A 24,928-nucleotide genomic window follows, 5' to 3' on the forward strand; every position below is an offset into this window, starting at 1 on the left:
TTCTGATGCTTGTAAATCTCAGAGCTGAGCTGGCAGAGGGTTTCTGTCGGCCGGGCAATACAGCAGCACTGGGAAGGAGTCTATACACAGACATGCATTGAATTACCCACAGATAGGGTGCGTGCGGAGATAGATTTTTTTCTTCTCTAATCCTTGATTCTGAAATCAGTTACTACATTATGGGAACAATCACATCACTTTGGCTGGCACAGAACAAACACAGAGAGTATATTTAGATTTAAAGACACTGCTTTCAATAATAGACTGGCTGCATTTATTTGCATCTCCCCTTCTGGAGCAACTGAAAGGGTACTTATAAATTGGAAGATCCGGTTCCATGAGCAACGTAAAGACAGGTTTACCTGCAGCACACCAGCTTCTCCTAAGGGAAGAGGGATTTGGATGTAGGAAAGCCTTTAGACCAGTGTCTTTTGTGTTCAAGAATCACCAGTGGACAAGAGCCCTTTCCAAGTGAGGATAACAAACGAGCAAAACAATCAGGGAGAATTGTCAGCGGAATGACTAAGCAAATGGAGGAGATAAGGCTTCTGAGATAGGACTTTATTCTTCCTCAAATTCAGCAACAAGTTTGTTCTATGTAGAAAACCAGTACTCCCCCAGACAGATGCAAATAAGAAAATGGAAAACTAGTTCTGGATGATCTGTGCAGACTCATCATAGCAGAAATAATAATAATAATAATAATAATAATGATAACAATAAAACAGTATTATTCAGACTGGCCTTTAAGTTCATTTCCTAAATATTCAGGGTTTTTCTCCCCTGTGTGTTTTCCAAATGTTTATGCTTCTTATCAGCTGCACATTGCACAGATTGTGAAACCAAAACACAGAGTGCGAAGTGATTTACCCAGAGTCAAATATTAAATACCGGACAAGGAACAAGTACTCCAGGACACCTCTAAAAAGCACCAAGTATGCAGATACTGTGCAGTGTTCTTCCCCATGTCAGACCATGTCACAGAAATTTCTGCAAAAACTCATTTATTTTGTTCCTTCACTGACCATTTTACAGATATTTCACCACTGAGGATACTATCAAACACACTGATCACCTTCAAAGACTGCTTAATTAAAAACCCAAGCCAGTTTTAAGAAATCAAAGCAAAGTTTAACTAGTTTAAAAGTGTTCTTAATTCAGCTAAGGAAAACATACAATACTTCTCCTTGTTTCCTTTCTGCGCAAATAAATTGTTTTGGATGGAAGAAGAAATCAGTTGGAAAGGTGTATGGGGCTTTTCCTTTAGTTATTTAGCATATTTTAAATATAAGGCTTAAAAATCTGCAGAGTACCTGAACAGAGCAGTATCAAACTGGGAACCAGCTGTCCCCACATCGCAACTTGGTACATATAGATTTATATTAGAAGCATACGGAATACACATTTAAGCATACTGTGCTGGAGGAGATAAAACTGCATTACTCAAAAATACATGCTCTAATACCTTCATGAACTACAATCTGCTTTTGTGCCTATAAAATAAATCCTGTCTTAGGAACCCAGTATTAAATGGTATTATACTAATTATCCAGCTTTGAACATATATGTAGTTCCCCCAAGTTGCTAGATTCATGACTCAGTATTTATTTGCTCCTTTAAAAGCAAAGATATCCATTTTTGTATTTCATGGAAATTGTCTTTACAACATAATCCATTATCATCAAATGAAAGCAGATCCAAATAATCTTATAAAACTAAAAGCATTTATCGAAGCGTCTTTTGCATGACTAGTACAATTCTGTATGAACACTGGAGGGCTGAATTTTAATGACTGACCAGGAGGTAGGAGAGTATTTTAGAAACTTCCAGGAGAATACTTTCTCTGCCCTCTTCACTGTGGGCAAAGACAATGTTCATCTTTTTGATATAGCATATGCTGTGGACCTCTGATAGTAAGACAAGTTATTACTATACTGTACTAGAAAACCTATCTTAAGAACAGGGCACAATACTTTGGTGGTTCTGTGTAAGAGCAACAATCCTCCTTAGGACTTTCTATTTTATTACAATGGAATTCACAAAAAGAGAGATGATTCGGACCCCAACAGCATGGTGCAAACATTTAATTCTCATCGGTACCTGATCCTAAGGTGATAGTGTGCTATTTGAATGCTGAGTTCTGCTCTTGGGAAAAGGGTTTTCCTTTAAAAAATATTTTACTTACAAGCACAGTAGAGTTGCAGACTTCCTCTAAAAAGAATTCAAGCAAATTGTATATGTGGAGAAGAAAGCATGGGTTAATTCCTCCTACAGGATTACAATGCACTGTTTATCATAATACACTTCTCTATTCCTGCATGGAGTTATTTATTTATTTATTTATTTAGGGACTACTTTTATTTTAAGTCTCATGAAAATCTTAAGATATAGGAAACCTGAAGAAAAGTTAAGTATTTCTTATGAAGAAAGGAAAATAAAAAGGTGTTTATAAACCCCCAAGCTATGCCAGTTTCTCATTTCAAAAAAAAGAGAGTGGAAAACAAAACAGCAGCTCTGGAAACAGACTCTTTGCACCATATTTATTATCAATTTAACAGCCTTGAATGGAAACTGCAAGTGCTTTGATAAAAATCAATTGAAAAGCTGTCTGCTTCGCTGTTGCTTCAATAAAGTGCCTCTGTGTCCTTCACTGAAACCCTAAGCCTCCTTAAACAATATTCCTTATTAAATCACAGTGCTGCGTCTCCTCTGAACAAAGCTTCCAAGGCACGTGCCCAATCCTGCATCCCGTATGCAAAGCTCTCTTCATCCACAGGAACCAAGGATGTAAACCAGCATCTTCTGATCAACACCCCCACCCCCAATGATGCAGGACACTGAGAAGAGCCACTTAATTTCTACTATATAGTTAAAAAGTAATTTTTAGGTTCCTGTGCATTTAACTCAAGTGTTGGATCTCTCTTCCTGGAAGCCTTTGGCTCAAACAGACTTAAGACTGCAATGAAAAAGGCTGACTTCAGCAATTCGCATGACAGCCCTTACCAGAGCCATTACCACAACTAGACGCGAGTGTTTTCTGTCTGCCTACCTGCAAGGAGCCCATTTCACACACCGCTGCTTGACCTCAGCCCTTCACACCTGAGGGAGCTGAGGGGGGAAAGCAGCAAGACTTGGTTTGGATTCAAACAAATAAAAACTCTCCTGAAGTGTTTGCAAAGTCTCCAGAGTAAAAAAGTACTACAAATTTTAACTGGTTTTACTGTTTCCTCACGTGTAAGCCATATAGCACATATCAAATAAGCAGCATGAACAAAAAAAGTCACCAGTACTCCACATTCTCGAAATTCAATCAGTTTGAATCATCTGAGATGTTTTTGCTAACCTGTGGTAAGGATATTTGTTCTAATAACCTTGAATAGAGTGGTGACACTTTAAAGATGGCTCCCTTGAACAAGAAAGATAAAAATGCAATTTACAGTGGGACACTGAATCTCAAGGCAAATTCTTGCTACTGTCAGTTGTGGCTTTTTCCGCAAGCCAGTCTACCTCCAGATACCAAGCACTTTGTCTTCACTGTTTTACTACACATCTTCCTGTATTCCCCCTGCTCCCAGGTCAGGAGCGTTCTTCAAAACAGTCTTCCTCTAAGAATCTAGTCTACCTGCACTCATACAAATTTACAGTATTAACTGAGAAAAATAAATTAAATAATTCAGTCATAAGACCTGGCCCAACTCCCAGCACCACAAAGAATCCTAAATAGACATGTCAGCCCTAACACTGTCCCAGTAACCCGAGGCATCCAGTTCCACCCCTCGGATTCTTTCCAGCTTTCTCAGAAATCCTGGGTCTGGGGCTGGCGGTAAGGCCATCCCTCAACCATCTGAGCTGGGCTCAGCCAGAGGAATGTGATACAAGATGCAAGTGAAAACTCCGGTGCCCTTTTGGGGTCCACATCTAGCAACACAGGCTGCTGCTGGGGTCACGGGAAGCCGGGCCCTGGTTAAAAGCATGCCACTTGCCAGAAGCAGCAGCTGCCACGGTCCGCACAAAAACCCTGCCCCATGATCTTCACAAGAAGGCCTATTAGAAAGCATTGACAACTGACAAAAGCAACATTATGAAGCGGTGAAGGGACTATGAAGACTTCTTCTAAGTCTGATGGGATGCTGAAAAGCATCATTTACCCATTAAGTCTGTGAGAAGCAATGGATTCTGCTACATAACCCTGAACGAGCTTCTTAGCCTATATGTAAAATGGTGCTATTACCTTGCTTCACTGCAACCTCCAGGTATAAAAAGCAAAACATTTTTTAAATAAATTCAGGAAGCTCCTAGGCACACTGCAACAGCTGACTGACTACCTTCCATGTAAAACCCTGTTGAAAACCACCCACTCAAATCTGGAGACAACATTTCTAGAGAAGAAAAGACAGTTCAGTGCCCACAGGTCAATCAAAGTATTAAAAACAAATTAAGGGAGGTTTGTAATTAGTACCAATGGTGAAGTTTTATATTTTCTGTTATGTGACTACTGGAAACTAAACAGAGGCTACCAAACAAGCCACTTGCCAAAAAATCAGGTAGCTTTCACACATGAGGAACCTTGCTCCCATTTAAACCGGCACTTTAGATGCAAGAGACTCTATCCATCTCCATTACAAATCCTCTGAGCTCATCCTAGCATTACTTTCCCACATTAAGCAAAAGAGTTAACATAAAAAGCCTGCTAGCTTCAGACATTATCCAGATGAAGAGAAGGAGGAAGAGAGAAAATCCCTTGTATTATCACTCTCAGCTTTCCCAAAACCTTTTCTGACATCTTTCTTCTTTCAGACCTGGCATTTGTCTGAAGACATTGTCTAGCCCTAATTAAATCTTTATGTGAACCACTGCTACTTCCTGGCAGAGACCATGCATTCTTGGTGTGCTGATGGACCTACATAATTTTCTGCACTTCTCCCTTATGGTGAGTGTTAGGCCTTGCTTGAAAACATCACAACTGTGTTCAACACAATATGTTTAAACAGAAATATGAAATTATTCAGTTCCCTTTAAAGAATGAGGAGAAACATAAGTGAAAATTATATCCCACAAGCTCAATGAAAAAAAAAAAAAACTGTGGAAACACTGAGCAAATAGCGCTGTCTGAGAACAAGGCATGCTTTTGTTTTACTGTTGTCTCAGAAAGGCATAACTGGCAGTGATATAAGAAGCAGCAAAATTTTTCCTCCAAAATAAAATCTGCAGCTACCTCTTCCCCTCCGTATGGAAAACATTCTTAAAGCACAACTGAATTTTGCATTATGGGAAGTCACATTATAAGCCCCCCATACACACCTAACCATATCTGATGAAGGTAGCTCCCTCAGAGCTTTGTGTTAGAAGTCTTTAAGTTGGCAGCTATTGCTCTTTCAAAGAGAACAAGGGGATGTAAGACCTATGCAAATCTTTAAACTTGCCAGTTAGAAAGGCAGAAAGCTAGAAAAGCAGATTTTATTGTTAAAACCCCCCAATAATTATGTCTTAAAGAGGCCCCTTTCAATCACTTACTGACGCTAAAAGAATCTGACATTAAATAGATTAGAAATTATTGCCTTCCCTAACAGTGCTTATTGTAGATCCCTTGTCCAAGCAGCAAAGCAGACAGCTGTCCTGGCAGATGTTATCAGATGGCCAAACACAACAAAGCAAATTCACTTTAAAATCATGTTTAACTTTCACAGTTCTTGTTATTATCCTGAAATTCTCAGCACTTCTCTTCCTAACCAAAAGAAATAAACACCCCAGATGGCTAAAGAAAAACAGCAAGATATACATATGCTCCATATAGCTTGACAAAGCAAGAGTCCAGCCATCTTCAAAGCACAGTGTGAGACGTACCCATTTAAGAGCCTTTTAGTTCTACAATGGGGTGTCTCTGCATGTGTGGGTGAGAAAACTACTATAAAAAAACTTTGGGGTTTTGAGGTCATGACCAGACGCTCTGCAAAATTTTTCCACTTTAATTTCCACAGACACAAGTCTTCCGTCAATCCATAAATTCATGTAGAATAGCTAGAGACTATACTTCACATAGCTATAGATTATGCTATATATAACCCCTGAATAAGGCATTAGAATTACTCTCCCTTAAGAAACAAATCAAGGCACAAAGAATTTAAGAGCATGGAGCATCTCTCACTGGAGAGGGATACTGGTACAAGTGCGTTCAACTGAACATCGCTTTGGCTTCTGGGAGCATGTGCCAAGGCCCCTGTGCTGCAGGAACCTGAGCCAGACTATTGTTCTTTCCCATTGAAATATGGGAGACCTTGTATTTCTTGGGGCCTAAGAGCAGAAAGCGGGAGGGAATGACAGCCCACTCAGCTGGGGGCAACTTATCAACCTCTGCAAAAGTAGAGTCTGGGCTTTTTCCTCTGGCCCCAGCTGTGACAGCCCAGACCGAAACCAGACTTGCCACAGATGAGAATAAATGTATGTGTAGGAGGGAGTGAGTAGACACAGCAACCCAGTAAGAGTTTGGCTAACTGTACAGTGGCAATATACTCAAAGTAATCTGCCTAATGTAACCAACTCATTAGCAAAATGACAATTCAAGCTCGGGGCTGAAGACTGAGCATGTGCTTATATCTCTAAATCACATCACCTTCCCTATGTTTGCACAGGTCCTTGGAGGTTTCAACACTTTGGGAACAAGGTGGCAGAGGCTGAACAACATAACTCTGTAACAAGGCACTCGTATGCAGGAAAAGGAGCTGGGGGAAGCACACAACTTTCCTTCATCCATCAACCATCTTGAAGTGAAGTAGCTCCTTCCTCATGGCAACCAGAACCTGCCCAAAGCCCAGAACCCTCAGCTAGCCCCCAAAACTGATAACCCCAGAACCCTCTGTCACCCACAGAGCCCTCCACTAACCCCCAGAGACACACCCTAAGTCCCCAAGGACGCTCATGAAGCCCTAGAGCACCCACCCATCCTGAGGGTTTCCCACTACCTTCACAGACCCCACTAACCCCCAGATATCTGCCCTACCTCTGGAAACCCCCCACCTCCAGAGTCCCCTGTTAACACCCACAGGCCTCTCACTGCCTCCAGAGATCCCCATTAACCCCTACAGACCCCTCACTAGCTCCAGAGTCCCCTGTTGACCCCACAGATGTCCCACTGCCTCCAGAGACCCCTGTTAAGCCCCACAGAGGTCCCACTGCCCCCAGAGGCCCCCATTAACGCTCAGAGACCCTCCACTGCCTGCAGAGTCCCCCAATAACCCCCACAGCCCCCCACTGCCTTCAGCATCCCCTATTAACCCCCCAGCCCCCCCAACTGCCTCTAGAGACCCCCATTAACCCCCACAGAGGCCCAACGCCTCCAGAGATCCCCACTAACCCCCAGAGATCCCCACTGCCTCGAGCCCCCCCGCTACCTGCACCGATCCCCACCAACCCCCACAGGCCCCCACCACCCCCAGAGTCCCCAGGAACTCTCAGGGCGCCCCACAACCCCCCGAGCCCCCAGCGGTCCCCGGCCCGCCTTACCGAGGCTCTGCCCCACCGGGGTGCTGAACGGGTTCCCCAGCAGAAACTCCATCTTGGGATGACAACAAACAGCGGCCCGGCGACCCCCCCTCCCCCCCCCCCAACCCCGCCCTGACTGGCACCCGCGCCCACCAACCGCAGCGTGTCTTGCCAAGCGAGGCCCGCCTCCTTGCATTCGATTGGGCCGCGCCTGGACTCCCCGTGGTCTCACAGGTTAAAGAGCATGTCCATCACTGTCAAGTGAAGGGCCCGCCCCTTCGGTGATCCACGCCCTCCAGTTGATCGACAGTAGGAACACTGCTATAGGCACTCACCATTGGGCAACCTCCAAACCGTTCTCCGAGACTATTGGGCATCCGTCACGTCAATCATTAGAGCCTCCTCCCGCCCCAGAGGCACGATGCCAGCTCTTATTGGCTGACACGCTTTTCTCGCGCTCTGATTGGTAGCCAGCCTTCCCACCCACTCCCTGACCATTGGCGGCTCAGCTTGTCACGTGGCCTTGCTTAGCAACGCGCCTGGGCTTCCTTAGCAGCCCGCTCGGAGGCCTGGGGCTGAGGCGCAGGTGGGAGCGGGATGGTGGAGGGGGCCGGGGGCCCGGGGCCCTGGGGAGGCCGAGGAGCCTGGGGGTCGGGGGCCTGGGTCTTGGGGCCTGGAGCCCAGGGCTGGGCCTGGCTGGGTCTCTCTGGGCCGCCACAGCAGCCCCCTTCTCAGGGGGAAGGAGGAGGCCCGCCTGGGTTAGTGTCACCCGGACAGGGAGGGTCAGGGACAGCGTCCTGGGCCCTGCAGAGCCCGGGGGTGCTGGGGGACGTGGGGATGCTTCCCGGGCCTGGGTTCACGCTGGCGGTGGGCAGCAGTGCCTTGTCTGGGTGATGCGTCCCCTGCTCTCGCTTCCACAGCGCCTGGAGTGTCCCTGCAGAGCGTCAGCAGGCTGCAGAGCTTGAAGACTTGGTTAGATCTGTGGCACTAGCATTAACTAAAGAGATGACAGACAGACGCAAGGAAAAGAAAGTGAAAAGTCTGGCAGGTCAAGGATGAATAAATCCATGACGTGCTGTTCCTTGGGCTGTGTTGAACGTGGCCATATAGAGTGTCGGTTCGTTAATTAAAAGCATGATGAGGATAAAATTATCTAAATTCAAGCATTTCTCATTCCTGTGTTCCTATGGAAAGAAATCAGCCAAACTTTTTCCGTGATTACAGACATCTCATGCAAGTGGGAGGTTTGAAGATTCAGGTCCTTCATACTGAGTCTGTGCGCAGTTCCGGAAAGATAAGCTGCCTCATTGCCTCTAGGGAAACATTAGGGATATTTAAATAACAAAGCCAGGACAGAGAGTTAGGAATTGTGTCTTTCCCAAATCAGTTGTCAGAGTGAAGATATACGTGTGCAATGCTATATATTGACTGAAGTACGCTGCCTCATTCAGATGGCCCTTACTTTGGATCCGTATTCAGTGTCGTCTTTAGCAAATCACTACTATTGCTTATAAATTTTCCTCCTTTCCCAAATTTGTTTTTACTTTCATTATGAAATTGGTGTTTAAAATTTAGTGAACTGCTGTTACTAATTTTCATGTGCTGTAAATATATGGTCTCTTACTCTATAAATCAAACCTTCCTGTAATGGTAAACTTACCTTATAAAACTAGATTTATGTGGCGCACAGAGCCTTGAATATGCCATTTCCATAAAGATGGATTTCAGCAACAAGTGGCTGCCATGTGAGGGACGTTTCTGTACAAAATACTCATTGTTGTTTATAGGGCACAGGGCCTCCTTTAGCTGTTCTATTTATCTGGCCAAATCCTGACATTCTTCATGGAAAACTCTCAAATATGGTGTGAAGTTTGCATGTTGTAGCCTGATAAGGTTACCTGCCTGTAAGGTTGCGCTTAGCATAGCATCAGTGACTTTGTGATAAAAGTCAAATATCTCTTTGATATCAGCTGTGATGTATTAGATTCTCTCAATACCCAACTGTGTTTTTACTTCTTTGGAATTATTATGCTGTTTCAATAAATGTCGGAAATGGTAGCCAGGCAGTGGTTTTATTTTTTTTTTCTTTTCTGTCCTTTAAGGCACTTATCGTCTAAAAATGAGTCAATTATACAATATCATTGAGCCAAATGTTATCAGTGAAGAAATGGTTCAGAAAGCTGTGGAAGAGCAAAGTCAAGATGATGCAGGGCAGCTTGCCAAAAGGGAAGGTTTTAATTTTAAAGACATCACAGAGCTACAGCTTAGTTTTAGAAGTGAGTATCAGAATATATATATTATATGTTTATTTTTTAGAGGGAAATAGAATTAAGCATTGAGTGGCTAACTGGCAACTATGTAATCATGATTAGCTTGGATTTGGTATGTGAGTAGTAAGGGACTGGACTTACATTTTTAGCCATACTTGTAGGAAGTAGTTTCAGTAGAGAGAGCTGAGTGGTTTTGCTGATTGGTAACTTTAAAGCTGCTTAACTTTGTGCTATTATTGTCACTACTATTCTTATTTAACATTTATATTGTGGTGACACCTACAGGCCACAGGCCTATTGGGCCCTTTTATATGTGGACAAATCAAATGCTGGCCAAGCTCTTGGTGACCATCACTGGCCATTACGTGAGGGCTCTTTGGTAGCTTATGGTGATTACAGTCCAGTTCAGTGGCCTCCCCCGGCCATCCATAGCATTAGCCCAGCTTGCATCTTACTATGAAACCCGTCATAAACTTGCATTCAAAAAAATGGAAAAGAAGAATATTTGGCTCACTATTTGAGTATTTTTAGGGTATGTAATTTCACGGACAAAATCTGCTTTTGGTTATTCATTGTGTGCTCCAGTAAAATGCGTGTATCCTCTGAGCTTCTTAGTACACACTATTGCCTGATTCTGCATGCATTTGTGTGCAAATATGGAACATGGCACCGTGTGAGTATTTAGTGCATCCAGTTCCTTGCTATGTGCTGCGCTCACTAAACAATAGAAGCTAACAAAATCTTCAGGGAATTCATCGGCATAAAGAAAATTGAGGCAAGAATGTTTCGTATTTTGTGTCACCTTGGTTCTAGTGCTTTCCTGTAATGCCTAACAGCCTGCCCTTGTGATTGAGTTTCTGGAGAAAGCTAAATGCAGTGATATTGATCAGCTCTAAACTGCAGCCTTCACAGAAACAGGAGTCCGCGACCTGCTCTCCTGTGATGAGAATCTCAGAAGCAGGAGAGTAACTTACAAAAGCAGTAGCTGGCCACCGGGAGCCTGCAAATGCAGAGGAAAGCAGAGTCTCATCCCAAACCTCGCTCTTGGAGCTGGAAAGCAAAATGAATGTCAAGGCCTCCCGGTAGTGGGTTCATAAAGCCACTCTTGACTGCAGTGCTGTAGTCAGCACCGCCTCGGTGGCTCATTGACATCACTGATTAGCAGTGTGTGCTGGTGCAGGACGCTGAGGTTAACCTGGCTGCTTCGCTGAAATCTTCAGCCAGCCAGTGGACCTCTCAGCTCTCTTAAGGGCAGTCATCACGCGCTACTATAGTCTGCTGAAAATCATTTTGGAGGTAAGACTGGCATATTTGCTGGTGTAAGAAAGTGTGCGCACTAAACTGAAACCTGCCTCACGTAAAAAGCCGTTTTGTTTTGTTTTGTTTTTCCTGTGGCTTTAGATATCCTGCAGATTGATAATCTGTGGCAGTTTGAGAATCTGACTAAACTGCAGCTGGACAACAACATCATTGAGAAGATAGAAGCTCTAGAGAGTCTGGTTCACCTTCTATGGCTTGGTGAGATATAGGCATATGAGGTTGGATGCCTTTACAGGTGCAAAGTATTCTGCAATAAAACCAGGTTGTCGTATTCCTTCTCAAACATGACTGATGGGAGCTTTCCCAAGGATGGCTGTCAGCTCTCTGTGTGTTTCCTCATTTGACTGTCAAATGTCAAAAGGCATGAATATTAGAACTGCAAAATAACCCTTCCAATGTTAAAAAACTGGTTTTAATATATTTGGTGTGGCAGGAACAGCAAACTAAGAATTCCTAGTTGTTTCTAGGGTTTGTACTCATATTCAGAGGTAACTTTCAGAAATGTTTACAAAAACTCCTCTGTGATTTAGAAGCCCGTATTCTGTTTTCGGAGGTAATGCAGGCCTAGAACCCACAGAAAGACAATGGTGCCTTTACCCTTGCACACTTAAGGGCTTCTCTTTGTTGCCATTCCAAGAAGTGACCATCTTTGTAGTCTTATGTGACTTCTTTCAACTAATAAATTGGGGTACTAACAGCAGTGTCATACAGCGATGCAGGCTTTGATGCTGAGCAGGTCTGTGGCCTGGCGGCTACAGATTCACAGCTTAAAGCATTCTCTGTGAACTGCAGCCACATTATTGGGTTGCAGTGTAAATATATCTTAAGTCACCATTGCAAATAGCATGTAGGGCTTTGGTTTGTAAGCACATCTTGAAACGTCTTTGCCCCCAGGTGTCTGCACCATCCCGCTGCACAGATGACTAATGCACTTGTGAATCAACAGCTGATCACTGCAGTGGGAGCAGAGTGTTTTGAAGCACACTCATGAGTTTCAGTTTGCCTAGAGACTGTGGTGGTTCAGCATCAGCTGCATGCGTGTCTCAGCCGTCTGTGCACTGGGGTGATGCAGACAGCTGGTAACCTCATCAGCCATCTTTGGGCTCCCAAATCACCCAGTATATTGGCCTGAGAGCAAATACCGCCCTCAGTCGTGGTGAATGGAGGTGTTAGGATAGATGTTCTGGCAGAATAAGATGAGGGAATATTAACAAGTGAAATAGCTGTAGTGAGTATATGCCTTTGTGTATCTCCATTGACAACAGGACAGTTGTGAGCTTGGAACTAGCATATGCTGGTCCTGCGGGAATTGTTATACTGGGGGACGTTGGTGTGGCAGGCAAGAGTCTGCAAGAAACAAGGCAAGCAGGGTCAGATTTATCACAGAAATACCCTCTTTGGGGACCACCTCTTCTCTTTTCTTGTATTTTGGGTTGCCCCATAAGGTAGAAATCACTTTCAGGTTGTGTATGTATTCCTCACGTAGACTGACTTCAACAGTTCCTCTAAGTTAAAAGTTGCATGGACAGTAGTAAGCAGGAGATTGCCTCATTGCTTCCTGACCCAAAGAATGATGATTTCATGCTGAGCCTTTTCTGTGGGACACTGAAAACCCCTGAGGAAAGTACTCCATATAAATTCTAAAATCAAGAGCCAGGCTAAATGCAGGGTCTGAGTCAGGATGTTCTGCTACAGATAATTTAACTTTGTGCTTGTAAAACACTTGATTTCTAAATTCTTCCACAGATTTGTCCTTCAACAATATTGAAGTAATTGAGGGCCTGGATACGCTTGTTAAACTGCAGGACCTGAGCCTCTACAATAACAGAATATCTAAAATTGAACACATGGACGCATTACAAGACCTACAGATTTTTTCAATAGGAAAGAATAACCTGGCCACTTTAGAAGATGTGAGTGCCTCTGTCTTTCCAAGTGTCCCATATCAAATATACTTTAACATTTGCCACTACATCCGAGCCCCTCCTTAGAGGAGAAAATTCTCCTTAGGATTTCACTTCCCCTGTAGTCTGAGTTATGTTTTTGGTAAGCTATCCAGGTATGAAGTGCTTACTTCAGCTATTTCTCTTTTAGATTATTCACTCGTGGGAGACCTGGCTTTGTTACTGTTGCCATCCATGGCAAAATTCCTATCAGTTTCCATGAGAGTTGGAAAAGGAATAAGTAGCTATCAGAAAAGGGGGGAGTGGAGGCTAGGATTTATTTGGGGTTTTCTGAGGGCAATTTACTAGTCTATGATCCCTGACTTATCCACCACCCAGCTAAAGGCCTTCTCTCCGGACCCATCATTTATATATCCACGTTGTGAATTATAAGCATTTCCTTTCCCAAATAAAACGATTCAACAGCATTAAAAACTCATAATTTAATGTCGCCTATGCTTGGTAGCTGAGCAGGACATGTATTGCAGCATAGTTGTAATAAGTGCAACAAATTTCAAAGCTGTATGTTTCCACGACACTCTGAAGTACAGCACCTCTTTCGCCTTGGCACAGGTGATCTATCTCAGGAGGTTTAAAAACTTACGCACACTGAATCTCAAGGGAAACCCTCTCTGTGACAATGAGCAGTATGCACCATTTACTGTCGCTCACCTTCCAGAGCTGGTGTACTTGGACTTCAAGCTTGTGAGTGACACCATGGTAAGTAATTCTGCTTTCTCTTCCTGTGAAACTGGGTACCAGCATCTTACAGAGCATTTGCTTTGTTGGTATGCCGGCAATATTCTAGCATTCAAGTCTGGTTCCCTGAAGAAATTAGGCTTATGGAATCATGCGGTGTTTATAGCTCTGAACTTGTGGGCCAATTTATATCAAATCTGACAGAGGTAGAGGTGTCAAAGGTATTATATTCTCACAGGTTTTGTGAAAATCGGCGCCTGAGTGTGGGAGAGAGGCCTTGTTAATGTTGCCATAGAGAGGCTGCAGTGCAAGTGCAAGACTTCTTAGAGACCAGAGAATCTCGGAGGAGATCAGTCTTGAGACAGGAATCCAGGGGAAAACAGGCTTGGTGGTCCTGCTTGTTTCGGTAGCTGACCAACAGGTTATCCAGGCAAGCGGGGGCCATCCAAATGGGCTTCCCATTCCTGATTCCTGAGAACAGAACAGTCCATCAGCAGTGGTAGGTTGCTGCTTTTTGGTCCCAAGCCTCAAAGGAACACAGAAAAAAAATTTTAATAACTGAAGAACATGATTAATTTGAAATTTACTTAGCACAGAAAAGGAGCTGTATTTGGAATATACATTACTCTTAACAGAGGACTGGAAAGGCTCTTCAGGTCATTGAGTCCAGTCCCTGCTCATGCAGACAATATGTCATAGAGTCATCTACTTAAATTTGTCAAGCTTCAGTTTAAAACTAATTAGTTTCTTGCCCCTGCTGCTACCTTGCCATCCACTCCTCAAAAGATCCATCTCCTCCCTAGTAAATGTATTAAACCCACTAGATGATCAAATCAGAGCTCAAATTCTAAAAGTCAAAACAGGGCCTCTTGCTTAAAAAAAAAAAAAAAAAAAAAAAAAAAAAAAAAAGGGAAGTTGAAAGATAAAAGTTTCCTGGATCCAAATCAGCTCAGAAGCATTGAATGCAGAGGCAGAGTAATATGCCAACAAAAAGTGGGATGAGGAATGGATTAGAAACATCATAGGCAGTTTAATACAAAGCACAGAAAGAAGTGGAGATGTGGATGTCATTCAGATGCATGTTACAGAAAGATTGAATGCCTTTGCCCAGATGTATTCGGCAATGCTAGATAACCTAATCAAAATATTTTCTTTCTTTATATTTCTCAGCGAGAAGCTGCAATTTTAAAGTATCAGTATTCTACTGAACCGCTGAAGCAGGTGGAAGCCCAAGCTCTGGCTCAGCTGGAGGAAAAGCAGGCAAAGCAGAATGAACTGGAGTACCACGAGGTATGTTTTCCTTGGCTGGTTGTCCCAGGGGAAAGAAGTGCAACAGATATTGACTCCTCTTTTACCTGCCTGAAGATTTAATGAGAGGTTAGCATTGACTGTGCTAAAACTAAGGCTAGGATTAATCTCCGTGATCTCTGAATCTCATCTTTTGAATGAAAACAGGAACTGCAGTAGAATACACATGACATGCAGGAACATAATTCTTTTGGCTGAACAGTGAAGCTACCCATATAGACCCTGAGAAGCTAAATAGTAAATCATACTTGAGGTTCTTATCAGCCTGACATTAGATTAAGAAAATTACAGGTCTGAGGGAACTGTTAATGTTTTCATGGTGCAGTGACTTTTTTTTCTCCTTCACACTAAGTTAATGCTTTTTATTACTTATTAGTAAACTCTTCAGGGCTTTCAGAGATCACTGTAGTCCTGTGAACTGAAAACAAGACCAGTTATGGTCTGGCTCTGTGTCCCAGGCCTCCAGAAGACCAGAGCGGCTGAAGAGCGGGAGGAGGTTAAGTGACAGGGAAGAGACTTGCAGTTCTTCCCTCTGACCCTCTCCAAAGTCCACTGACTCCTTATCTAAAAGGCTTAATAGTGTTGCGGTATGTGGTTGTATGTGATAATGTTTTATATTAGATTAAACAGTATAATCTATCCTTAGGCTAGACAGTTACAACAGCAAAGCCACATGTGAACTAAGATGTTTTCCACTGAAAGTGCAGGGTGCTTTCATGATCTGGGATAAATATTTTGTCAGTATAACTGTGACTGAATGGAAGAGCTTTACTTGTACAGTGCACCAGTGTTTCCGTGCGGGTAAAGTGCTTCTAGTATAGACACATCCTAAGGATTGGCAGCAGGTTGGCGCTCTTTATTTTACTTATATTGTTTTTGATTCTCTTCAAAGACAGCATTTGTTGAGTACCTGAATGGATCCTTCCTGTTTGAGAGCATGTATGAGGAGGATGCGGAAGCTGCCAAACTGGCTTACCTCCCTGGAGTGGATGACCTGCTGCAGGCATATCCTTCCTGGGTTTAGAAGACCTAGAGCTAAAACCTAATGACTCGAGTTAAGAAGGAGGTGCATCAACAGGGGCTCTTCATCCGTTGCTTTTGTCCAGGACTGAAAGCTACACTGATGTAAGATCTGAGACTTTCTGTGTTCAGTTTTGGAATGGTTCCAAAAACCACTGCAAGACCGTGAGACCACTGACAGTTTTAAGGCCTGATATCCCATGAAATATGAGGGCTACAAACAAATGGTTTATACCATTGGCAAGCTGGCCAACCCAGCTTGAAACATCCCGTTTGTATAACCACTCCCTTCTATCACCAACAAATCACGAGATACAAGCGTTTTAAATTCTCACCATGGTAATTACAGTGTTCTTTTTCTTCACTTGTGGCAGACATAATTTTAGTAGCCTTCTTTTCTGACCCTTCAGGAAAAAAGGCTTTGTACTTTCTTTAAGTCTGGAATCCACTTAAACTTTAAAATAAGCTATAAGATAAATCTCTGTCGGTTAGATTGCAAGAGCGCAGTTGCTAAAATCATGCTGAAATTGAAGTGGTAGGAGATAGGAACAGACTAATCAGAACGATACGAGTCACATATCTCACAACCTGCCAGAGCTGGCAACATGAAGTTTTCAGGCCAGCGCTTTTTTCTGATCATTGCTCCTACACGAGGGATCAGAAAGCAGACACTTTTGTTTTTTCTTTTCTCATTCAGATTAATAGAGTATTGTCAAGGCCAGTAACTTGACCTTCCTTAAAATTGCATTACACTGTTGGGGAAAAATGCATCACAGCTTAACTACAATAGACTCTAGAAACAATTCTATTGCCAAGATAATAGCAGAAGAAAAATTGATGTTATTTTTGTGATGTTACCAACCCAGTAGTTTATTCTGTGCCCTGGCTGTAGGCTCCAGAGCTGTTTTTATTTACTACACAGACACTGTATTCACACTTGTGAAGACAGATAGGGTTGTAGGCTTCATTCTGCCGCTGTGTCAGAAGAGTTGGAAAAGTATACACATTTCCATTTTTCTCAAGGCCTTTTCCCCCTCAGGTTGCCACAGCTTTCTCCTACCCTTAAGACAGAAAAATCCTATGCATAAAATGCGAAGGGGTGACCCAGTCCTGCCAGACAGAAGAATACTCGGCACCCTGCTGCAGGCAAGAACCTCAGAGTTTACATAACAGTAGCTTGTAACTCTTGTTGCTCCAATTTGCAGAGCTAGGAGGAATGTAGCATGTTGCTCCACTGAACAAACAAAATACCTTGACTCTGGTGTCACATACAGAAAAGAGTTTGTCTCAGTTTGTGAAAACCTGTTTAACTATGGTCTGAAACAGTATGAAAAACGAGAAGCTGAAGTCTCAGATTTCTACGAGAGCCTTCATGAAGCATTAACAGCCAACCAAGAGCAAGGCAGAAAAATAATCCTGGAGTTTGAAAATCGGAACAAAAGGGTAATTTTGTTAAACTTAGTTTGATGCATGATCTCTCTACATTGTATGCCAGATTTTAATTTCTCTGACCACTGGCATAACTTCATTAAAATTAGGATAATGATTCTGAATTTATACTGTTGTAATAGGAGTTAGTACTTGGTTCCCGATCTCAGTTTACGTGTTTCTTACAGTATAAACCTATACTAAGCAATTGTTATGTTAGCTAATATAATTTCATTAACCAACGTGATGTTAAAAGTGCTTGAGTAGTTCACATAGGAAAGGAATTGGGGGCTTAAAATTATATCAGCAGATGGAGTCTTCAACCCTTTAGTTGAACTACAACCAGCTAACACTGATAGTCTTTATCTATTTGGCTAATTTGGCATAGGACAGAATTAACATGTCATAGCATTATCACATTGTCCACAAAGGTAGCAGTTCTTCAAGGTATACAAAAAAAAAAGCGGTCAAACATCTTTTCATTGACATTTTTCTGCCCTCTGGAAAACTTACTGGTCTTCAAGAATGAAAAAGCTTACCCTTTCTTTTACTTTTGAAATTTTTAATGAAATCAAGAGAAAAAATCTATTCTTTGGTTTTAATGCCACTCCCTTTCTTTTTGTTGGAGGCATCCACCAGGACTTCCTTCACTGAAAAAGGGGGAAGAAAAGCGAGGAAATTGCAGAGTGTTCAGTTTGTTTGCAAGTTGTTTTCCTTCAGTTTTTTTATCAACAGCAACAGCTCAAAGAATTTTAACAGAAAAAAATAGGTAAACTTATTGTAATCTATTTCTAGTCTTTTTTTAAGCAGAGACTATCATTTTTCATTCTGCTGTGACTCAACTACAGTCACCCATTGTGGCTGTTAAAGGCATGGCTTCTAGCTGGATCCCTTTCTAACCATGTATAATAGATGGATCATTATTTTGTTTCCACAGAAAAATAAGGGAGGCTAAAGCCTGGTAAAACTGTCAGCTGAACAGAACAAGTCCCTGACAACTGAGGCAGAGTCACGAGCGCTCGCTCTCTTTGAAAACCAGGTCACTTTTATGTAGGTGCCTTGTCACAAGCTGGCAGCCTGCTGAGTCATTCCGTTCCCGGGTCCTTGAACCTTGCTGACTCATGCTGGCAAACTGACTGTATTAACTCTAATTGGGACATGAGTTTCCAGCCTTACCGGAAGGCAAAGTATAAAGATTGAGATGCATATTCTGTTATCTTGCACTTGAATTCCCAGTGTATCCACAGCAAAAACATGGCAGAGGTCAGACGTTGGCAGTTTGTCTTTGATGGCTTGCAGGCTCAGCTATGGATTGAGCTGCTAGAATAGGACACGTGGTCAGTGTGACACTTTTCACATAAATATGGAGGGGTTAGTGTCAAAACTGAAGGCTTTCTTTTAATAGCATTTCCTGATTGGTCATTTAAAATTGATGGAGGAGTTCAAAGGGCGCAGAGGTCCCGACAGACTGAAATTTGTAACCCGTTCTTAGTGTTTCTCTATCTGTAATCCTTTCACACAAGCTTGGTTAACTTGTAAAATAGCTCTGCTCTCTAAGGTTAAGGAGCAAAGAAGCCTTACAGCCCTTGAACTTTGAAGTTTTTGCTCCCAGAGGTGTGGCTTGAATTGCTTGGGAGTTTTTCAAGGCCCTCTAACTTTTTTAAATTAGAAAGGAAAGTACTTTGCTCTCTCCCCCCCCCCCTTTTAAACACTGCAAAATTTGGGTGATCTAGTCTGTTTTCAGATGCAAGTCTTGGCAGTGATTCTGGTCAGAATTCTCTCTTTTAGCCCATTCCATTGCCTCTAAGAAAGAGTGGATTAGACATCTTAAAACATATATATTTTTTCTCCTATTAACATTTGGTTATTAACTTATTTTAAATATACTTGAAAATAATACATTGCTTACCATAGGAGGATTTTTTTGATCCAAGAAATAATAAATCTTGTCTGATACAAAACTGACGTCAATATTTAATTCTGAAGGGCAATAAATCCTTGCTGTAACAGGAAGTCAGGACGTGATAGGTATTCCATATGCAGAATACTAAATCCTGACCCTATGGAAGTCAATCAAGATTCTCCTTCACTTCAAGGGGATCAAGATTTAGACCTGCATTTCTTTCAGAGAAGTAATTGTTAATCTCTTTTTCATGGCCAGCAATGTCAAGAATCTAATATTTTTTTGCCTTGAAATGTGTCAAAAGGGGAGCCAAAGTTGGAAGCATGGGGGGAAAAGTCATTTGCTGACTGGAGGATGAGGAAGAGTTTTCCCTGCGTTGCTATTGGATCGTTAACATTGTAGCATACCTCAGCACAGTTGACTACCCAGTATGTAAATCTAGAGACTTACTGAATCATCACATTTCAGTTCAGCTAATCAGCAGCAGGAACTTTTCTCACATATGTAACAAGTTAATTAAATTGCAATGGAGTGCTGAACACAAACTATAAGTAATTTATGTATCTCTGTGTTTAGACGCTGGATGAGATTCAGAACGTCAGTAGTTACGATATCGCTGAGTCTAAGCTGGCTGAGTACAATGAGGACATACTTCAGCTGTCAGAAACACTCATGACCTTGGAAATGCAGACAGCTGACCAGCTGGAGGTAAGGTTCAAACGCATACCTGTTAAGCCTCACATCCAGAACGCAGCGGGATTCATTTTTCTGTTGCTGCACCCCTCGGTTTAGTAGCCCATGGTACTAGGACGGTATGTAGTTCTACCAGGCAGGCTCATGTTTTCTCTCTCCCTTATTCTTTCTCTGCTCAGGGTCGATCTGTGTGAGAATCAGGCCCTGCACATTGATACATTGCAGTAGATTTCTGTTTCTCAGAGCTGAGTGCAGTATTTCCTTCACATCTGTCCTAGTTGATTTCCTAGACTTCAGAGAAAAGGACTTGAGGTCATTCAGTCATTTTATAGGTCTGGGTATGGAAGTTGCTGCACAGTGTAGGGTATTCATTTGGGATTCTAGAGGTGTAATTCTTTGAAGCTGATCTTTGCTATGAATTGCTAAGATTACACATGTTCCTGCTCAGCTTACTGCATTTGCTTGCATAATGGCTGTTTTTCTCTCCCCAGACTTTCCCTCAAAAACTAGGGCAGGGCTGCTAATGAGCATCTTTACTTTTTTTTTTTTTTTTTAAAGAATCTGTTAAGAGCCTCAGCAAATGCAGTAGTCCACTTTTGTGAATGCGTGTGACAGAGAGCAAGAGCTCAAAATGGATTCCTCACTACATCAGGACTGTGCTTTTTAATGTTAGCTGAATTGCTCCTAATGTATTTTCAATCACTGATGGAAAGATCAGAAGCATTTCCTTCTGCAGGCCCTACAGGGTTCTGGTGGCTGTATTTGAACTGTTGTATTGAGATGCTAAGTGCAAAACCTAAAAGATTCTCTGTCAGCCATTCTTGAGAGAGGTAATAGGTAGCAGCAGGTTTAGTATCTAAGGACTAAAACAAAAGCTGCACTAAGCCTGGGCATTTGTTATACTTCTGACAAGAGGCTCTTCATGTGTGCAAGGAGACTGCAGCATGGCAGTTTGCAAAAATACAGCATTCTCTGTGCATTTTATATGTGAGGGTAAAAAGTGATCAGCTGGCTTCCTCCAGAGGCCAGGTGAAAGTATCATTCAATCAACTTCCTTCCAATAAACCAATTCTGATTTTCTGTCCTTCACATACCAATGCAGAAAAGAAACTCTTGCAGCACTTCCAAAACAGCTTATATGCTTGAGGCAGTTCACACTCTGTGCTAATAACAGTGAATCCAAGTTAAAATGGATTTTAGATTATTCCAAGACTCCCTTCCATGTTTATGCAAGTGTTTGTTATAACATTTCCTTTTTTTCCCTCTGTTAAGGAACTAATAAAGGATTTTGAAAGAAACATTGCTGTCCTAGTATCAACATTCATTGAAAACGTTCAAGGGATATATCCTTTTGAAAGTATGTTGGCCTGGATGTCTGAGCAAGGTACGTATACTGCACTTCTAAATCCAGAACCGAGCCATCAGAATAGAATTGGATTGTTTTTTTTATTAACAGAAGAGGGCTTTTCCCAGATGTCATCTATGTTTTTCTTAGCAAAATTATACAAGTGCCGTGTGCTTCCTAGATCAGCAGTCACTGATGCGTTCAGGAACAAAGTGAGATGGAGAATGAGAAAGTGTTTCCATGACAGGTAATGTTATTTTACATATATAATACGTATCTGTTAGCCTGGTGCAAATAATTGGCATAATCAGACTTTAGCATATATCCTGGAAGGCCTCCCTCAGTTTCCATTGCAAACCTAGACCCACTCTCAGTTCTGCAGTAATATATGGCAGTGAGGATGAGACCTGATGCACATGAGCTGAGATTAAGAGCAGAAAGAGTAAATCCTGGCACCAAATGGCGTCTGGCAGCAGCCAGACTGTTGCCTCTGGAGGCCTGCAGTGAGACACAAGGCAACAGAGTGCTTTTCTGCACACCTGCATTAGGGTTAGCAGTCGTCTCTTAGGCAATATGTTGCTCTTTCTGAGCCTCAGTGTTTAATTACAGGAGGTCAAGTTTCATCTCAAAGTGAACAATGTGGTCAACCTTTTCCTTAATCATCTGTACGATGGCCCAGTGCCGAGACCTGGAAAACCACCATCATGAAAAGCTGCTAGAGATCTCAATCAACACGCTGGAGAAATCTGCCAAGAATGAGCTTGATAAGGATTTGCCAGATAACGTTCGAATGGTAAGGGCACCAAAAAATTCAGCTCTGCAAGAGAGCGAGCAAGAAAAGGAGGCCACAGCCCCTTCTCAGAAGGGACAGAATTTCAGGGTGACTTAGTACAGCTAGAGCTATGTCTAAGCCAGAGTTTAACTTCCTTCCAGAAGGCCCCAGCTGCCTGGCTGAACTACAGCGCTGCTGGGCATCTTTGCTGACTAGGACAGAGCATGACTGCACTGCAGGTTTCCCTGGGCTCTGCAAGAGCTGGTGGCAGCAGCCCAGGAGAGGTGCTGAGCAAGTCTCTCTCCTGCCTCCAGCACAACTCACTTCTCTGGCTCATTTCCAGACAGCCCCAACCCAGCAGGCATTTAGGCATTTCTTTGCTGCGCTCACAGCTGGTTTTGTAAGGCCCTGCCTACCCCCGGAGAATCCGAACGCTGCTCTGACTCCCTTGCTCCAGGACTCTGTTTGCCTCAGTGATTTCAGGACCCCTCCCCAGAGCTCTCCCAGCCCATTAGCTGTCCTGGAGACAGGACATGACATTTCAAATGGGGCCTTCCACTGAGGCCTCAGTCTTGCCTGTGATATTAAAAATCCCAGGAGCTCTTCAGAAAGCACAAAGATCATTGCAGTGCTCCAGTCAGCAACATTGCTGACCTTTTTTCCTCCATTATTCTTTCATTTAGTGGCTAATTGACTTAAGTTTTGCATTCGCTGTGTTTTTGCACTGTCCAGATTATTCCAGCCCCCCCATTACTCTGGGTAACCACAAGCTGACAGACACAAAACAGACCCCTCAGCCCCCTGGGGGAGCTCCCTGCTTTATGGCCTGTGCAGATGGCTGTGGTTACGTGCTGCTGCTGTGCACCCATTTTGCCTCACTGCCGTCCATTTCCATGGAGAAGCAATCTTCATTTGTTCAACAGCTGCACTTGGCTGCAGGAGGAGAGTCATTACGGTTTAGTGAAGCCACCCTCTATTTAAAACCACAGGGGAAGTCGCTGCTTCTATTAGAAGCTGGGGCTCTCCAAAATGAAGATTTACAGCCAGTGCCACCAGTTCAAGAGACCCTTCCAAGTGTGATTTTCCACTTCCCGCACCTGCTGGGCTAGGCATGCTCGAGCATATGCAGCCTTGCTTCAACAACAGCTGCCCGCAGGGGCCTGCCATGTGCTGCGAGGCAGCAGAGCGCTCAGGAGCAGGCATTTGCTCCCTACTCTAGCTTGTCGGGCAGGTGAGGGCAAGGGTGCCGCCTCAGTTTCCCCATTTGTACAAGGGAAAATACTCCTTTACAGCTGTAGTGAGGCCTGAGCACATACTTGCAAATGGTAAAGCACTGGGCTCATCCCAATGACTAGGGCTTTGTCAGTATACTACAGAGGGCTTATTTTCTTCCCCCAAGCAGAGCAGTTACCGCACTGCTAATTCTGAGCTCTGCTGCTTTGCTGCGCACCTGCCCCCCCTCCCCTGATCTGCTCCCATTACCTCCTAGCTTTTTGTGGACAAAAACACCATTGTCAATGCAGTCAACGCGTCCCACGACATCCACCTATTGAAGATTGATAACCGAGAAGGTGACATCCTCAGCAATGCACATCGCTGGCAGGCCTCTGTGACGGAGAAGGTAAGGGACTCTCCTGCTCTTGTGGGGATGGGGCGCAGTCAGGTCTGGTCAGGGGGTGCCAGGTCTGGTCTGAGCGGTGAGGACACTGCTAGGAAAGAACACCCTCCCCTTTGCTGGGGCCCTGTGTGCTACAGCAAGTGACCTTGAGAAGCCCATGGATTCAGGGCTTGGTTTGAATCTGTTCAGGCTCTCCAAAATGAGATTGACAGAAACCGCAACCGTGTCAAAGAGATCATTCAGTACATTGACCATCTCCAAGAGGAGCTGGAGAATACGGAGACCCTGAAGCCGCCAGAATAGGTATGCCAAGGGCTGGGCAGGTGCCTTCCTGCGGTGCACACAGGACAGCCCCCAGCAGCGGAATACCCACAGGGGCAGTTACCTCTCTATACCTGAACTGTCTGGGACATTTCAGGCCAAAGGCACGCTCCTTCCTCCATCCCAGCAGAAACTGCAAATAAAAGATGCTTATTGACTCTGGAAAAGCATCTGAAACCTTGTCTCTTCCATCACATCATTGGCATGAAGCCCATTTAGAGAGCTCAGACCTGGTCACAAGGGGTTATGGATTGGCTGTGAGCTGATCGAACCAAATCATTGCAGCACATCATGCCTGAAAGGTTTAGTACCTGCAAGCATAGCGGCAGGAACCTGTGAGCCACAGGCACGTGGCAGCAGCCTGGGAGAAAAGTGCTCTCCATCAAACCACCCCCAAAATAACGGCAGGTTTCCAGCTCAGCAAGCAGAAGCTGGCTGGGGCTCTGTGCACCTGGGAGCCTTGTCTTCTCTCCGCCTCTTGCAAAGGCAGCTTTCTGCAGCATGAACAGAGCAGCCCCCAGCTAGCAGGAAGGGAAATCAATGGTTCCACAGGAGCTCACACGCTGCTGCTCACAGCAGCCAAGCGAGGAGTCATTAATTCCCCTCTTTGCTTGGTGACAGCAGCTGCTGCGCTCACTTGCGGGCAGCTTCTGAGGAATGATGCTGGTCAGCGCAGTACTGCTAGAGGCAAGCAGCGATGAGAAAGGTGGGAAGGCTAAATGAAAGCCTGGCTGCGTATGCACTCTGGGGAGAGACAGGTCTGTCTGAAAGCACTGTGGCTGGTGCTGCCTGACTACATACAGGTCGAG

General features: G+C 43.6%; 2 protein-coding genes across 3 annotated transcripts in view; one reads left to right on the forward strand and one right to left on the reverse strand.

The window, feature by feature from the left end:
• Window positions 1-7,560, reverse strand: part of TOM1L2 (target of myb1 like 2 membrane trafficking protein) — a 58,752-nt gene extending 51,192 nt beyond the window's left edge. For both annotated transcript variants that reach the window (XR_010885787.1, XM_067306073.1), the window contains exon 1: window positions 7,501-7,560. Coding sequence is in view for 1 of the 2 variants with exons in the window: in XM_067306073.1 (XP_067162174.1) it covers window positions 7,501-7,552 (52 nt within the window). In the remaining variant the exon portion in view is untranslated. The remainder of the gene's footprint in view (window positions 1-7,500) is intronic.
• Window positions 7,561-8,048: 488 nt separating this feature from the next.
• On the forward strand, window positions 8,049-24,266 carry DRC3 (dynein regulatory complex subunit 3). The gene is made up of 13 exons (XM_013943371.2): window positions 8,049-8,065; window positions 9,582-9,755; window positions 11,151-11,267; window positions 12,816-12,982; window positions 13,586-13,732; window positions 14,882-15,001; window positions 15,912-16,024; window positions 17,308-17,482; window positions 19,947-20,078; window positions 21,336-21,406; window positions 22,078-22,201; window positions 23,670-23,801; window positions 23,988-24,266. Exons 2-13 carry the CDS (start codon window positions 9,599-9,601, stop codon window positions 24,099-24,101), a joined length of 1,569 nt encoding a protein of 522 aa, XP_013798825.2. The 5' UTR covers window positions 8,049-8,065; window positions 9,582-9,598; the 3' UTR covers window positions 24,102-24,266.
• The last annotated feature ends 662 nt before the right edge of the window (window positions 24,267-24,928 follow it).

The sequence above is a fragment of the Apteryx mantelli genome, chromosome 16, assembly GCF_036417845.1.
Source record: "Apteryx mantelli isolate bAptMan1 chromosome 16, bAptMan1.hap1, whole genome shotgun sequence".
Lineage (NCBI taxonomy): Eukaryota > Metazoa > Chordata > Aves > Apterygiformes > Apterygidae > Apteryx > Apteryx mantelli.